General features: G+C 55.6%; 1 protein-coding gene across 1 annotated transcript; it reads right to left on the reverse strand.

Moving 5' to 3' along the window:
• Positions 1-9,133: 9,133 nt before the first annotated feature.
• TPPP3 (tubulin polymerization promoting protein family member 3) lies at positions 9,134-12,985 on the reverse strand. The gene is made up of 4 exons (XM_037409590.1): positions 12,893-12,985; positions 11,589-11,866; positions 10,344-10,497; positions 9,134-10,088 (listed from the first exon to the last, which is right to left on the reverse strand). Exons 2-4 carry the CDS (start codon positions 11,774-11,776, stop codon positions 9,900-9,902), a joined length of 531 nt encoding a protein of 176 aa, XP_037265487.1. The 5' UTR covers positions 11,777-11,866; positions 12,893-12,985; the 3' UTR covers positions 9,134-9,899.
• Positions 12,986-14,652: the final 1,667 nt, after the last annotated feature.

The raw sequence follows: 14,652 nt of genomic DNA on the forward strand, positions 1-14,652 counted from the left end.
TTCAGGATGTAGGATAATCAGGCTTCTGCAAGCTAGCCAGGTAGCAGAAAGCCGGTGGTGATCCTGCCATTACTGCTACCAAGCGACTTGCCATAAAACACCAGCGTGTACCATCGCTCAGAATGTTTACCCTGAGACCTGGAAAGCACCAGTTGTACTACAGCCACAATAAAACCTGTAAAACATATAAAACATCACCAAAGGGATTCTTTTTTTACTGTCTCGGTGGTTTCTGATCAAACAGAAGTTACGGCTATGAAGGTTAGTTAAAACATACGCCAGGGTGGGTTGCTGCTGTCTCTCCCCAAGCTGCAAAAGGGATAACACGTTATTTAACCCAGTAAACGAGGCAACAGAACAAGCCTGTGAAATTAAACCAAATAAATGAGAGAACAGAACGAACACAACGCTTAACAGGACAAGTCTGTGAAATATAAAGAAAGGATCTATAGGGAGCCAGACGTCGGTTCGGCTTCTCATTTCTTCTCTTGTTGCTGAAAATTGTGATGCAAACATCCATGGCTTTTTTTCTGATGGCTTTATAATTAAGCTTTCCTCCTGAGCCCACAGCTTTACAGCCCAATTCCATGGCACAGCAGAAGGTAAGAGGGTGTTACAGCTTCTTGTAGCACTCAACTCTGCAAGCGGATGCCAGCAGGTGGGTGCACAGCTGGACCAGGTGGGTGCACAGCTGGCATTGGCCCCGGGGGAGCACCCGCTGGCAGGAGGGGGACAGTAGCACACCCAGACCCACAGGGACCAAGCCAGTAACCTTTTACAGCTTTTTATTACAAGAAAAGGAAAGTAAAAAGAAAATCCTGATTTCAGAAGTAATTCAGGAACAAAGATCCTCAATTTCATACTGGCCAGTGAAAGCTTAGGTCCCTGGGCATCCAGAGCTGTTTGCACACCTGGCGATCAGACCCCATTTAAAAGCACTCTTTTGGTTGTAAACAGCATAAAATAAAGTTCGCTGTGCTGTGGCAAGGCTCGGTTTTAAAATCCCTTCACCGTGAGTTACTCTGTTGATCTATTTTACTTGCACTCTAGGATTTTGAGACCTCCCTGATGGCCCCAGGAACTCCTAAAGGAGGATCCCTGCAAAAGGAGGGGACCACCCTCCTTATGAAAGCTGAGCTTCCCAAAGCCCCAGGGGAAAGGGTAGGGCCACAATTTGTTTTAAAGGCCAATTAACATAATGTAGTGTGAAAGGGTTTGTTAATGAGGTGCTTTTGTGTCATTTCTCTTAGTTAAAATAGGAAACAGGTGTGAAACAAGACCCAAGAAATAAAAAAAGCCAAGGAAATCTGGAATATAACAGCTTGTTACTTGACTAATCATTGTTAGCATACAGGATTTTTAGGTTTTTTAAGGAAAATAATTTAAGGAGAGCTTTAGATAAAGATATAGGAGTGCTCATCAATATTTTTCTTTCCCTGGGGACAAGGTCAGCATTAAAAAAATAAGAGCATCAATATATATATCAATATATAAATATTTTAGATATACAAATATTATATATGCATATAAATCTCTTCAATAATAATTGCATTCTGGGACTGTGTCACAACTCACTGATGGGATTATATGTCTTAAACATTCACTTAGGCTCACCCATTAACAGCTCTGCGTATTAGTCCTGGATCTCTCAGCTGGCATGAAGACAACTTTATTTAGTTGCTTTATCTTCCCAGACAGGAATTTGTAGGCTACTACTGGTGCAGGTTTTTGCGTTAGGTTTTTGATTTCAGAGTTGTCGGTTTCTCTGCCATCCTCTCCTGGTAGACTTGCCTGCAAAAATATTCCGTTGGTATTGAAGCGCTGTTGGCTGCTTTTAGACGATAGATCTATTAGCGAGGGTGAGAGAGGGGCTGCCAGACTATATTTTGGCATAAGGGGAAAAAGGGAAGAGTTTGATTTCGGAAAAATAAAACATAAGGATAATTGTATTATACCAACAATAAATAAATAAATACTGTATAAACAAATGGATGGTCCCTTTTTCCTCTGCAGCCTGTACAGTGCGAACCCACTGGCAGTTCAAAAGCTTTGCTATCAGACGGGTCCTGTTCTTAGATGATCCAATGGAGTTTTATCTATATTCGCTAAGCGATGCGCTTTGAACTCCCCCGCGGCACAGAGGAGCCGTTCAGCTGTCAGCTGGGCTCTCCTCGTTCCCAGCAAACCAGCTGGCCACACACTGCCCTGCCTGCCGCCGCCGTCATGGTCTTACTGGTTTTGTCTCATGTCCAACCCTGGCCAGGTCTGGGTCCATCCACTCCCACAGCAAGACTTCTAGCAACACTTATCATCCTCTGGATGATCTTTGGGGCCATGTGCCATAGCTGCTCCAATTTCTGCATTTCCCAGATGTTGCACATGCATTTTTGGCTGAGGTTTTATGTTTTACTTGATACAATTGCACTGCAGCCTGTCACAGGCAGGACTGGCGCAGGTCCCCTATGCTGCCTCCAGCTATGCTCCTGCTCCCTGCTCCAGGTCAGATTTAACAAGCACACAACTGTGGGGTGCTTCACATCAAATGACACACTCCTGATCCAGTGGAAGACTTGTCTTTTTTTCCTTGGCGGATCTTACTCTAACACACTGAGTCAGGAAATGAGATGCCTGGGTTCAGTGAGGCACCCAGTGAGGCACCCTCCCCAACACGGCCCACCTAGGGAAGAGCCCAAGCTCATCCCATGCTGATGTTAACCCACCCCAATCTCCTCACTCTTCTCAAAGCTCTGTCTCAGTGGAGCAAGAAACGCTCGCTGGATTCATGAAGGCAGAAAGATGGAGCTCAATGGGCAGGTGTATAATTCATCTTGAACTCCACTGGGTAAAATTCCCAGGAGAGGGAGGTTGCACGACTTTCCCAAGACCACTGGCTGAACCTGTAGCAATAATGCAAGCAGGAGGAAGCTGAATTTTTCCCTCCTCTGCTCCAGAGCATCATAGTCATGCTCAATAGCATTGCAGATGCTGCAGGAAAATGTTTAAATCCAAAGCTAAAATCTGTTCCCAATTAGCTCTCAACAACAAAAAATTCCATAGAAACATTTCTGTTTGGATTTGTTTTCTGACGTCACCTAAGCTCCCTGCCAAAATGCCTAAATATCTTTTTGTGTTTCAGATTTTACTGTTTGTGTAGGTTATTTTTGCACACCTATGAAGGAATGCTTTGAAAATGTCTTTCTTCCTTAGAAGTGCATTTCAAACAAATACTTCAAAGCAGTGACATAAGGGTTTGCTTGAATTCACACCATGTCAGGCTCATTGTCATTTATCACTCTTCAGCAAGCTCACCAGCATCATGGGGAAGGTTCCTAGGGACTTACCAGGCACTGGCAAAACCACTGAAAGGTGATTAATTTCTCTTAATATTTGTGACCTTTTGTGATTTTGGGGGGTTTTGGTTTGTTTTCTTTTGTCTTGCCCAATCACACACAGGTGATCTGACGCAGCAGCTGGGAGAAGGGCTGGAGGAGAGCCGTGTATCAGGTGCCACATTACAAGAGAGAGATCAGGCGGCTGCTGCTCGTTATTGCGCCTGAAGAGATCAAATGCCCACATACAGTAGGGCAAAAGGGATGGATCCCTTCATAGCCTCCTGGGTATCAGGTTCATGTGGCTGAGGTGGCTTTATAAGGCTGACGAGAGCTGACTCAATGCAACCATGCATGTGCTATGCCCATGCCAGCTCTGCGTGCATGCCTTTTCTAGGCACTTGGGTTCACTGTACAGCAAGAACAAGACTACTGTAAGGTAATAAGGAACGAGGAACATCATAGGATGGATGCCTGGACTGCTGAAGGACCAAACCAAGCTCTCCTACAAAATGAAAGTGATTATCCCATATTTTCAGTCTGTCCTTGCCCTCAGGCAGGCAAACTGACAGCTGTCCAAACCTTCCTCCCCATTTGTCCAGCGCACTTCAGTGGCTGGCATGAAAGGTAACAGGAGCAACGTGATCTGAGATACATCACAGGCTGGGTGGCCGAGGAAGCTTAAGCATCTCCTCTGACCTGCCCCAGTGCAGAGGCCACATGGTTCTGTGCCCTGGATGCTGCAGGGTCAGGGAAGCAGCACTGAATTGCAGGATGGGCTTTAGCCACTCCGACAGCCCTGGGGTTTAAGGGCTTTGGGTAAAAAAGGATGTTCCACCACCCCTCGCAGGCAGCTCTGGGGACTTTTTGCTGAGCGTGACCTCCAGCCACTGGATCCCACGGTCTCCCACAACGGATCCCTCCGTCTCTCACAACAGCCCTGCCTGTTAGAGAGATGCTTGGTACAGCAGTAACTGTAACTCAGCCTTCTCCCTGTGCTTCCTTCAGAGGAGTTGTTTTGGGACAATGACCATCTGAGTTCCCAGGTGGAATTTCTAAGACTGGAAGTGAAACAACTTACCATACTTCAGGAGTCCAGGGATCTTCTGCAGGACAGGTAGCAGTGTGGGCTGGGCACAGGTAGGGCGCACCCGGGCCCCAGCAGAACTCCTCCGGTCCCAGGTCACACATGCTTCTTGCAAGACCCCCGCGCTGGTGGCACAGGGATGAATTCAGAGCTTTGACACAGGGGCAGGCTATTTTGGTGATCATTAGCACACATTGTACACTTCAGGGGGCTGGAACCGGTCACAGACTTTTAAGCCAAGATATGAAAATGCCAGTTCGGTGAGCGGAAAGTCAGGAATATTCTGGGCCTGATGAAAGTGCTTTTTTTAGCAGAAGTGTTTCAGGACAAAACGAGAGACAGGAGACTTGCCTTTTGCAATCACAGTGCTCCACTGATGTGCTTCCAGCTCTCTGAGCACATGCCATCAATCTCTTTGAATGGTTTCTATCAGTTATTAACTATCGCAAGCCAGCAATGCATGAAGTCTTAAAATGAACCGTAGCTGTAGCTGCAGTCACCTTGAAATACAGAGCTCTAAGCTGCAAACTTAGAGCTCCAAGTACAAATGTTTTAAAATGTGATTTCAAATAAATGGAAATCAGTGTATCAGTTTTGGAAAAAAAAATCTTTACAGTGGGTTCACTCTCCTGAATGCATGCTTACCACTTAATTTTCTGCAGCAATCTTGCCCAGGTCTTTCATGTCTACAAACCGTCCTGCTGGAGCAGCTGGCTAAAGAGAGCAGCCTCACTGTTCACAAAACACCTCTTCAAGATGCGAAATGCACCGATCATGAGTCGTCATCCCCACTAGGAAGAACTGCATCGGTACCACCCGCACACGGCTCCGGTCAGTACCGCAGTTCAGAGCAATTATGCAATTTTCCTCTGGGAACAAAATAGACATTAAATATGGATTATGGTCAGTTTTATCTTGTATGAAACCTCAGGCTGTATTTAAAGCTGGTGAATCTTATTCTTGGTGTGGGTTTTTTTTTTTTCATTTCTCTGCATCTTCCTGTTTTTATCTTCCCCTGTGTTCTTACACTTCTGCTGCAGTTGTTATATCAACAAAAAGAGGGGATGGCTCCTGTATAATAACATTTTATCTGAAGCTATGCTGTGCTGGGAAGATAGTAATTTAGTTAATTGAATTCCCTCTAAAATGGTACTGAATCAATATTCCAGCATCGTGCTGGCTACACGTAGCTAGCAATGAAGTATTGCACATGACATTTGTGGTTAATTCAGTATCTCAGGGCACTGACTGCAAGGATTTGAAATTCCAGTCCCAGGTTTAGATGTGCCCCTCCGAGAATGTGCCTGACCCATCGGAATACAAGCTGCTCTCTGAATCTTTTCTGAACACAACTTACAGCCTAGTCTGTGTATTTTGGAAAACACTGTCCATCAGACTAGCAGTGAAGTGGAAAAGTACTGAGGAAGGCAGCACAGGTACAGCTCAGCCGGGAAACTGTTTTGCCTGGCCTGAGAACAAGGGTCTGCACTGCACCAGCACAATACACTCCATGGAGGGATGCTCACTGGGGGAGCAATTTTTTGGAACAGCAACACCTATGAGCTCTTCCTGGTGCTCCTGCACAGGGACAGAAAGGGTAAGACCTTGCTGGGTTACTGGCATCCACTGTCTCGCTCTCCTAGCAATGAATCTATGTCCTTAAGGCTCAGGGTGCTCAGTCCTCATCAGTAACTCCGGTCAAACCCCTCATCCCAGAGAGAGATGACCTCTCAAAGGAACCAGATCCCTGGTCCCTGGCACACACACTTGCTGTAAAAGTGTGAAGCACATCAGACACAACCCCAGATAATTTTAGACTCTCTGGGGAAGTGACCCTGGGGGCAGAGAACACATTTTACAGCTAAATTCATCATAACCACTTGGCTGAGCCTTCTGGGCTGCATGTCTCACCAGCAAGCTGGGACATCAGCCTGTAAGAGGGTCTGGGCTTGTCCAAAGTGGTGGAGCAGGTGAGCATGGTGTGTGGTGGAAGGGGGGGGGGGGCAGGGCTTGGCGTGCCCCTCCACGGTGAGACTGGGGCCAGGGAGCGGCTGAGGGGAAGGAACAAAGGGGAAGGAGAAAAAGTGTTTCATGTCTGGGGCTTGGATCAATGCAAACAAGATAAATACTGGCTGAGACACCTTCCGCCCGCCAGCTCCTCCACTGTGAGGGAATTACACGCTGGCTGCAAAAGGTCTTTCTTGAGCTGGTGTGGAGCCAACCTCAGAGCAAACGCTTGGCCAGAGCAAATCCATTAGCACAGGGGAAATGGCTGCAAGCCCTTTTGTTTGGGCTGTGTCACTTTTCGCCACAGAAAGTAGCTTGGCAACTAATATTTTAAGGTCTCTTCTATCTCAGCAGCCTGGGGCACCACTTCAAGCTTCACCAGGAAGACAGCCGGAGCTGCTGGTCCTGTGGAAGTTCTTTCAGGTTAAGGTCTTCTCGAGGGCTTGAGCACCCCAGTTTGGCCTCTTCTCATCCATCCTGCACTCCAGTGCCAACTGTCCTGGGGGCCTCCACTTTCCTGTCCACATTAGTCCCAAAGATCTATGTTTAAAGGCCACTTACTGTCCCATGAGGCAGTGTCTCCACCTGGCTTCGACCATGCACAGGCGCCATGTGATGTATCTGCCATGCAGATGACAACTGCAGCCCTTCAGATGCCTTTTCTTAAGGGCCTCACACCCTGCTGCCGGAATGAAGGGGGCAAGCCTCGTACACGTGTACCCAGCCAACAGCTGCCCAGGAGATCACTGCACCGGTGTTTAGAAAGATTTACATTTTTGGTGCAACATCTTGTTGCTGTCAGGAAGCTGTTCCCATCACTTCAGGGGAAGCGGCTTCTTTTCAGGTTGATCTTAGGCACTTTGCCACCATGAAACCCTGTTGTGCCTTTACCAGCACTAATTCTTCCCGGGCTGGTGCAGCAGGACTGCGATACCGGACTAGGCAGTGCCAACCAGCCTGGCCAGGGCGGTCTGACCATTGCTACCCTCACCACAGCCCTGTCCCCATGCAGGGAACAGCAAGTGCTGGAAGCTGCCACCTCGGGAACAAGAAGGTTGGAGGGGGAAGGTCCTGTGTAACCCGTGGAGAGCTTGAAGAGGAGCTGGAGCAGGTAAGGAATCCGTTTAGTCCGGGAGATTTGGCAGTGTGTTGGAACATGCCTTCACAGGCTGCAAAGAAGCTGCTTCTATTCAGGATTCAGAGCAGGATGCAACCAACTGATAGTAAGGCTGTCCAGGGGCAGTCCTGCAGTCCCTGCCCTGGCTGCTCCATCACCTGAGCAGCAGCAGCTCCGCACCCCTTGCGGAGGTAACTCCCAGTGAGGCCCCATCCACCCTCCTTGCAGGCTCACACACCACGGGTGTTCAGCAGCTGCTACATGGACAGCTGAGCTGCTGAGGTCCCCAGCCTCAGTGGCAGAGGTGGGGTGAGCAGCTGGGGGAGGAACAACTGCTCTTCCCAAATGCCATGCTCTGCCAGTGGACATGGGGATGCCAGAACTGCTGCTTGTCCCACACGCAGGCATGAAACCAGGCAAAAATCCCCTTCCCAGTCTTGCCCAGTATTAAAAGCACGTCACCACCTACAACTCTTCAGAGCTGCCCTGACATGGGTACCCCCCTTTGCTCCAGCACCAGGTCCTGACCACAGCCACATACAGGCAGGGGATGAGTCCCACGGGGCCTGGCCTGCTCACCTCTTCACAAAATCTTCTTCCTTCACAAAGCCTTCGAGTGTGCACAAGGACAGGGCTGTGGGTGGCACCTCCACAGACCACAAGGCAACACAAGGCTGCCTTGCCCTGGGAATTTTGCACTTCACATTTGCAGCTGGGCAATGGAGTCAGCAAAGGGTTAAAGCCCCCCCCCCCCCCCCCCCCCCCCCCGCAACAACTTTTTGAAGGAGGAAGGTTGGCTCTCAGAAAGAGCATTTAAGGACACAGATCTTCCTCTGACCTGCTCAAAGGAGGGTTAATATTGCCCCACCCACCCCAGCCCACCACTGGTAGACACTTACTGGTAGACCCCCACGGAAGGTGAGGCTGAAGCCAGCCCAGAAGAAGACAACCTCTTCCTTCTCCTGTGTTTTACAAAGCAGATGGCTAGGATGCAGAAGGTGCAATGCTGTGCGTTGGCAGGGAGTGAGCCTGCCCAAGGCACGTGCATGCCCCCAGCATGTCCCTCATGGCACGGGCAGTGCCAGAACCACGGCTGAGGCACCTGTGAAATAACCCCCGGGGGCTATTTTGGGAGCCCGGCTTCGAGCAGCTGCCCTCGGAGGTGGGTATCTGGCTGGAAAGCCTGGCTGGCACTGCCACCCAGCAGCGCTGCAGCAGGCTCTGCCCGTGCCTGGAATTGGGGTGTCAGCCCCTGCACCCAGCCTCGTGCACCCGTCAGAGTGGTCACCCCATCCCAGAGCTGCCGTTCCACCCTGGAGCCCAGCCTGTTCCCAGGGATGGTTACCAGGAGCTCATGTGTTTGGTTGCAAACAGAGCAGGAGTGGGAGCCAGGCACTCATGTTTGTGTGCCTGTGGTTGCTCAGGCAACTCGGGGCCAGCCAGGAGCTGCCAAAACTGCCGGCGGCCAGGGCCGAGCCCATGGCATACTGCCCTGGGGTGGCACGGCCAGCCCAGCCTCCCACCGCCCGGCCGGGCAAGCGAGCGAAGGGGCTCTCACTGCTCGGCCCCACAGAACACAGCCAGACCGGGGGCGTCAGTGCGGGTGGGGTTTTATTGCAGAGCCGGGTTACAGCGCAGGTCTGCAGCATCCTTTGGTTTGGGCTTCACAAAGGCAGCAGGAGGCCACAGGAGTTCAAGTCGGAGACCTTTGCCAATGGCCAGGCAACGCCAAGCTCTCCCAGAGTGGATGCCAGGGCTCAGCTGGGAGCATCCTGGCAGCACCAGCACTAACAGCACCACAGGGTCTGAGCCTCCCACAGTGCTGGGCAAGGAGCGAAGCTGGGCAGCCCCACGGCAAGGGCACCAGTGGGGAAGGAAGGAGGTGAGGAGGTGGCTGTGGTGTAGTTCATGCAGGGTTAAGGCAGGTCTCCAGGAGGTCTATGGGGAAGGTAGGCTGTGGTCCCGGTGGGACTGGCAGGGAGGATGCCCCAAAAGCTGGGGCTGAGGTAGGGAAGGTCTGGGTACAAGCTGGACAGGGGAGCCCTGAGGAGCAGTGCTGTTAGTACGGCAGGCGCTGCCAGTGGCAGGGGGCTGGGGGTGACAGTATGGGGGGCACGGGAGGGGCTGGGGAGGGTCACAGCACGGCAGGAGGGGGACAGACATAGCACTGGGGCAGAGCACACAGCCCGGCGACTTTCCCAATCACAGCGCTGGGCGGCTGACATCCCGCCAGCCTGGGGCTGGCCCCAGCGCAGCCTCCCGGGCCCCATGTCACGCAGGCATGTCCCAAGGCTGACATGAGCGCCGACCCCCGGCCGACGTGCAGGGACCGGGACGGTGGGCACCACAGCACCCATCCCTACTTTTTCACTTTGGCGTCGTAGGTGCCCGCATTCTTGTAGGCACTGACGTAGCCGCTGTTGTCCACGATGTTCTCCCGCCCACTCTTGCCCTTGCCCTTGCCACTCTCGTCAAAACGCTCCTTGTGGGAGCCCGTGTACTTGGAGGTGTCTGTCAGCCTCTCCACGGCTCCCACCGTCTTGGCTTTCTGCAGCAGGGAGATGGGACACCGGAGTCAAGAACGTGCCCCACCCCCTTCATCCCTTGCCCCATGCAAGCTTCTGAGACCCACCGAAGGCCCTACCATGCCCCCCACACCCACTAAACCTACACAATCCCCAGACCCCCCAGCCCACCCAGGGCCATGGGGTCCCTCAGAAAGCATTTGCACTGTGGGCAGAGCTCCATCCTCCCCCCCTGACCACCCCTCCTGCTCCCAGCAGCCACAGGGCTCTTCACTCACCGTGACGCCCACATTAATGGGCTCCTTCCCTGCCACCAGCTGGCAGATAGCTTCATACGCCTCCTCTTTGCTCTTATCCTTAAATCTCTTGGGGGCCAGCTCCTCCAGCGCCTTCTTGAACTCCTCATAGTTGATGACACGGGCTGTCTTCCCTCTGCAAGCACAAAACCCAGGCTGCCATCAGCACGTCTTCAGGTTGTGCCTCCAAACGGGATGCAGCGGGATGAGCTGCATCAAGACGACCCCGGCTTTGTCCTCCACCGGCCTCAAGCCCTTCACCCACCTCTGAAACATAGCTATGCCAGGGCAATCCTGGCTGAACGGGCTGAGCTGAGCACAACTGGTGCTGAGCTCCAGGAGCTTTCAAGTCTCTGGTGCCAAATACCTCACCCCTGAATGGGAGTGACCTGGGAACTCAGGCACTGGTGGCAGGAGGGGACACACATCCATTCCCACTGCTGCCAGCCTGGCTGAGATGCCCAGCACCCTCTCTACCCTGGCAGGCATCAGTCCTTCTCTGGTCAAATTCGGATGTGCACAGAGCATCTCTTCCATGAGCGCCTGGTCCTCGCCTCCAGGGCAGCATAGCAACCCACCCTCCTACGGGCTGAACACCTCCTGCTGCTCAGATCCTCCCGGCCCCACGAGGGATCAGCGGGGTCCCCAGATGGAGGGCACAGAGAGAGCAGGTTCTCCACCCATCCTTGCTCCTGCACTCTGGTGTTGGAGCACTGGGTGTCACTATGTCCTCAGGGACCCCAGAAACAGCCCCAGGTGCCTTCAGCTCTTCAGCTGCCCGTGAGCTCCAGGCTGAGGTGTGGGCCGGCCAGACACAGGGATGGGCTGTGCCACATCACAGGGGACACTCCAGAGCATCCTTCTCTGCTCCCTGCAGCACCTACACAGGAACCTGGCAGAACTGGCCAGGCCCACCCTGACACCTGGGGGAGCAGGAGCAGGGGCACAGGATCTGCACCAAAACCTGAGCTTCACACACACACACACACACAGAGATTTGGATTAATTTATTATTAGGTCTTGCAAAAGCAGCGACACAACTCCCTGGAAGGCAGAACACTGCAGGGCGGCACCCGCTGCTCCATGCCAAGTGCAACACGGGAATGGACAGCTTGGGCATGCAGCTGGGGTACCACACCCCTGGGGATCACCGCACCTGGGCACTGCCACCCTGCCCACACCACAAGGGCAGCCCCGCTGGAGGCCCCAAAAAGCCAAGTCACTTACTTCACCTTGGAGAAGACAATGTCCACATCGGTGCTGGTGACGCTTTTGCCATCGGTGACTTTGCAGTCTTTGCACAGCTTGGCCCAGTTCTTCCCATTCATTTCTTGCCCCGTAGCCTTGGTGTCACCGTAGATGGCAAATTTGCGGAAGCTCTCTTCCAGCGAGGCCATCTCGGTGCTCCCGGCCATGGGGCAGCAGGACAGGGGATGGAGGGGCCTGTTACTGCCCTGGCTCTGGCTGGCTGCGCCGGCAGAGCTCAGCCGGCCCTGTTCTCTGGCCTGCAAGGGTGGGAGGAGGAGGAGGGTTGGCGAGGGCCGAGGCTCTGCAGCAGGAGCGGGGCGTTGGCAGAGCCTGCGGGCGTGGGGTGAGGGCTGGCAGCAGCCTGGGACAAGCCTCGAAGCCACCAGCCAGGACGTGTCTTGGGGGATGGAGAGCTGTCAGCAGCGAGGCTGCCGGCTCCAGGGGCTGGCGAGGAGTGAGCACAGCAGCCTGTCCCCTCGGGAGCACTCTCTGGGAATGACGCAATGCGGCTGCCTTCCTCCTGCTCGCCGATCATGCTCGCTGCCTCCAGCCCCACCTCTCCCGTGCCCCGATGGCCCTGCCAACGGCCACATCCCCTGCGTGCAGCTGACAGCACCCCAGCCCTGCAGCCTGCCCCCCGGGGCTGGGCCAAACATGGTGCCCCCTAGCCAGCAGCACCGGGGTGCCAAGTGGCCGCTGGGCCTCCGCACCCCTGCACAGTGCCGCAGCCGCCGCCCCATCCTGCCTCCCACCCGCCATCCCTCGTCAGCCTCGCCCTGCCGGCTCAGCATCCCTCGCCATGTGCTGAGCACCCGCAGCATCCCGGCCAGGACCCAGGCCCGGCTCCGGCACGCCGAGGTGCGGAGCGGGTACCTCAACCAGTGCCCGGGGCGGGGGGGGCCTGGGATGGGCTCCCCGGGGCCGTGGCGAGAGCCGGGAGGGGGCACGAAGTCGCAGCGGGCTCGGTGGCTGCACCGCCGGCCCTAGTGCTGCCTGGTGACCGTCGCCAGGGAGGAGCGGCGTTGCCTGGCGACCGTCGCCAGGGAGGAGCGGCGGGGCGGGGAAGCCGCCTGTCCCCGCCCGGCCCCGGGCCCCCGCCGCCCCGGCCCCGCACCGCCCGGCGCCGCCGCACGGAGCCCGCACGCTCCCTCCGAGGGTCCCGGCCCCGCGCCGCGGGACGGGCAGCAGCCGGAGCCGCGGCCCGGGGGGGTCCCGCCGGCGGCGCGACCCGGGGCGCGGGGGAGTCCCGGCTCCGCCGCGGCCGCGCTTGCTCGGTCACTCACCTCCCGGCGCCGCGCTCTGAGGCGTGGGGGCCGCCGCCGCCGCCTGTTTAAGGAGCCGCCATGGCGACGGGAGGGGCCGCGGGCCGCGCCCGCTCCGGGCCGCCCCCTCCCGCCTTCCCCGGGCCGCCCCACGGCCCGCAGCGCCCCCGGGGCGGGAAGGCGGGCCCGGGCAGCCGTCCGGAGCCGCCGCCGGGGCACTCTCCGCCACCCCTCGAAGCCCCTCCACTGCTCCAGCAGGTCTCTCCACCACCCCACAAGGCCCTCCTGGCCTCCACAAGGTCCCTCCATCACCCCACCAGGTCTCTCCTCCACCCCACGAAGTCCATCAACCCACGAAGTCTCTCCACTGCCTCACAAAGTCCTGTCAGCCCTCTTCCTACAAGGTCCCTCCTCCACCCCACAAGGCCCCACCATCCCGCCACAAGGTGCCTCCATCCCCCTGCCACTGCAGACTCCCCCCGGCAGCCCCCTGTGGTCTGCCCTGCAGCCCCGTCCCCTGCCCCACGGCCAGCGTGCACCTTCCATAGAGGAACTGGCCCCCCTCAGCGGGTGACATGGACTCAAGGCCACTGCCCAGGCTGTGGGGACAAATGCCAACCATCCTGGCGTGGCAGGCACCATGGTGAGCCCCTGTCCCCTCTGTACAGCCTGGTGGGACACCCTTGGAGCAGCCCTGGGGACAGCCAGCCACATGCCAGTACTGCCCATCGTGGCTGCTGACTTCCCTTGCCTGGAGCCCAACCACATGTGGGGCTCCCGGCAGGTGCTGCGGGCTGAAGCAGCACCCAAATATTGTTGTTGCCATGGCGTCCCGACACAGCCCACATCACCTACTCACAGCCCCACCTCAGCTGTTTGCCCACAGCCTGCTCTGACCTCGGCGCTCCTCATCCTCGCTCCGGCAGGCACGGGCCATGGTGCATGGCCAGCCACAGCATCACCAGGAGCTGTTCACGCCGAGGGGACACAGCGTTCGCTGCTGCCACACAGGATCCTGCGGGTAAATCAGCAGCTTGGGGAGCTGGGGAACAGCGGGAACAACGCAGGCAGCCTCTGACACCCTGGGGTCTCTGTCTGCTCTGGTCCCCGTGTGGAGGAGCTGCAGGGCGAGGATGTACATGGGTATCCCTGTGGCTGGGCTGCCCCGGAGGTATCAGAACCCTTTGCTTTGGGGTACGGTCCCAGTGCAACCTCCTGCTCTTGGCTGAGGGGCATGCATTCTCTGCCGGGACCTTGTTGCCAGGTCTTAACTGGACAAAGTCCTGAGCGACACACCCGTACTGATCCTGGCTTGGAGCAGGGTCTGGGGACCTCCAGAGGTGCCCACCAGCCAATTCTGCAAGTCTGCGGTTTGGGATCACTAGCGCTACTTCCCGCTTCGGAGGCGAGTGCCAGGGCTGTGTCAGAGGACACAGGCATACCTCAGCACCTGGCCACTTTGGGTAGCCCCAGATGGTCACAGCTATGTTAGGGGCTCCACTTTGTCATGTCCCTCCCGCCAGCCTTGTGACCCCTCCCTTGGCAGGAGCTGCTGTCTCACAGCCCAGCCAGAGGCAGGGTGGCAACCCACAGCTGCCCAGTGGCAAGGCCATCCCAAAGGAGACAGTCAAGGGTGCGCAGGACAGGTGTGGAGGCTCATCTAGTAGGGGCTGGACCAGCCTGATGCCAGAGTCCAAGCAGACATCCCCACCAAATGTTTCTCCTCTGTCCGGCTTGTCCTGGTAGAGCTCAGCCATGGCCAGAGAGCCTGGGAGCTGCAC

Source organism: Falco rusticolus, chromosome 15 (genome assembly GCF_015220075.1).
Source record: "Falco rusticolus isolate bFalRus1 chromosome 15, bFalRus1.pri, whole genome shotgun sequence".
Lineage (NCBI taxonomy): Eukaryota > Metazoa > Chordata > Aves > Falconiformes > Falconidae > Falco > Falco rusticolus.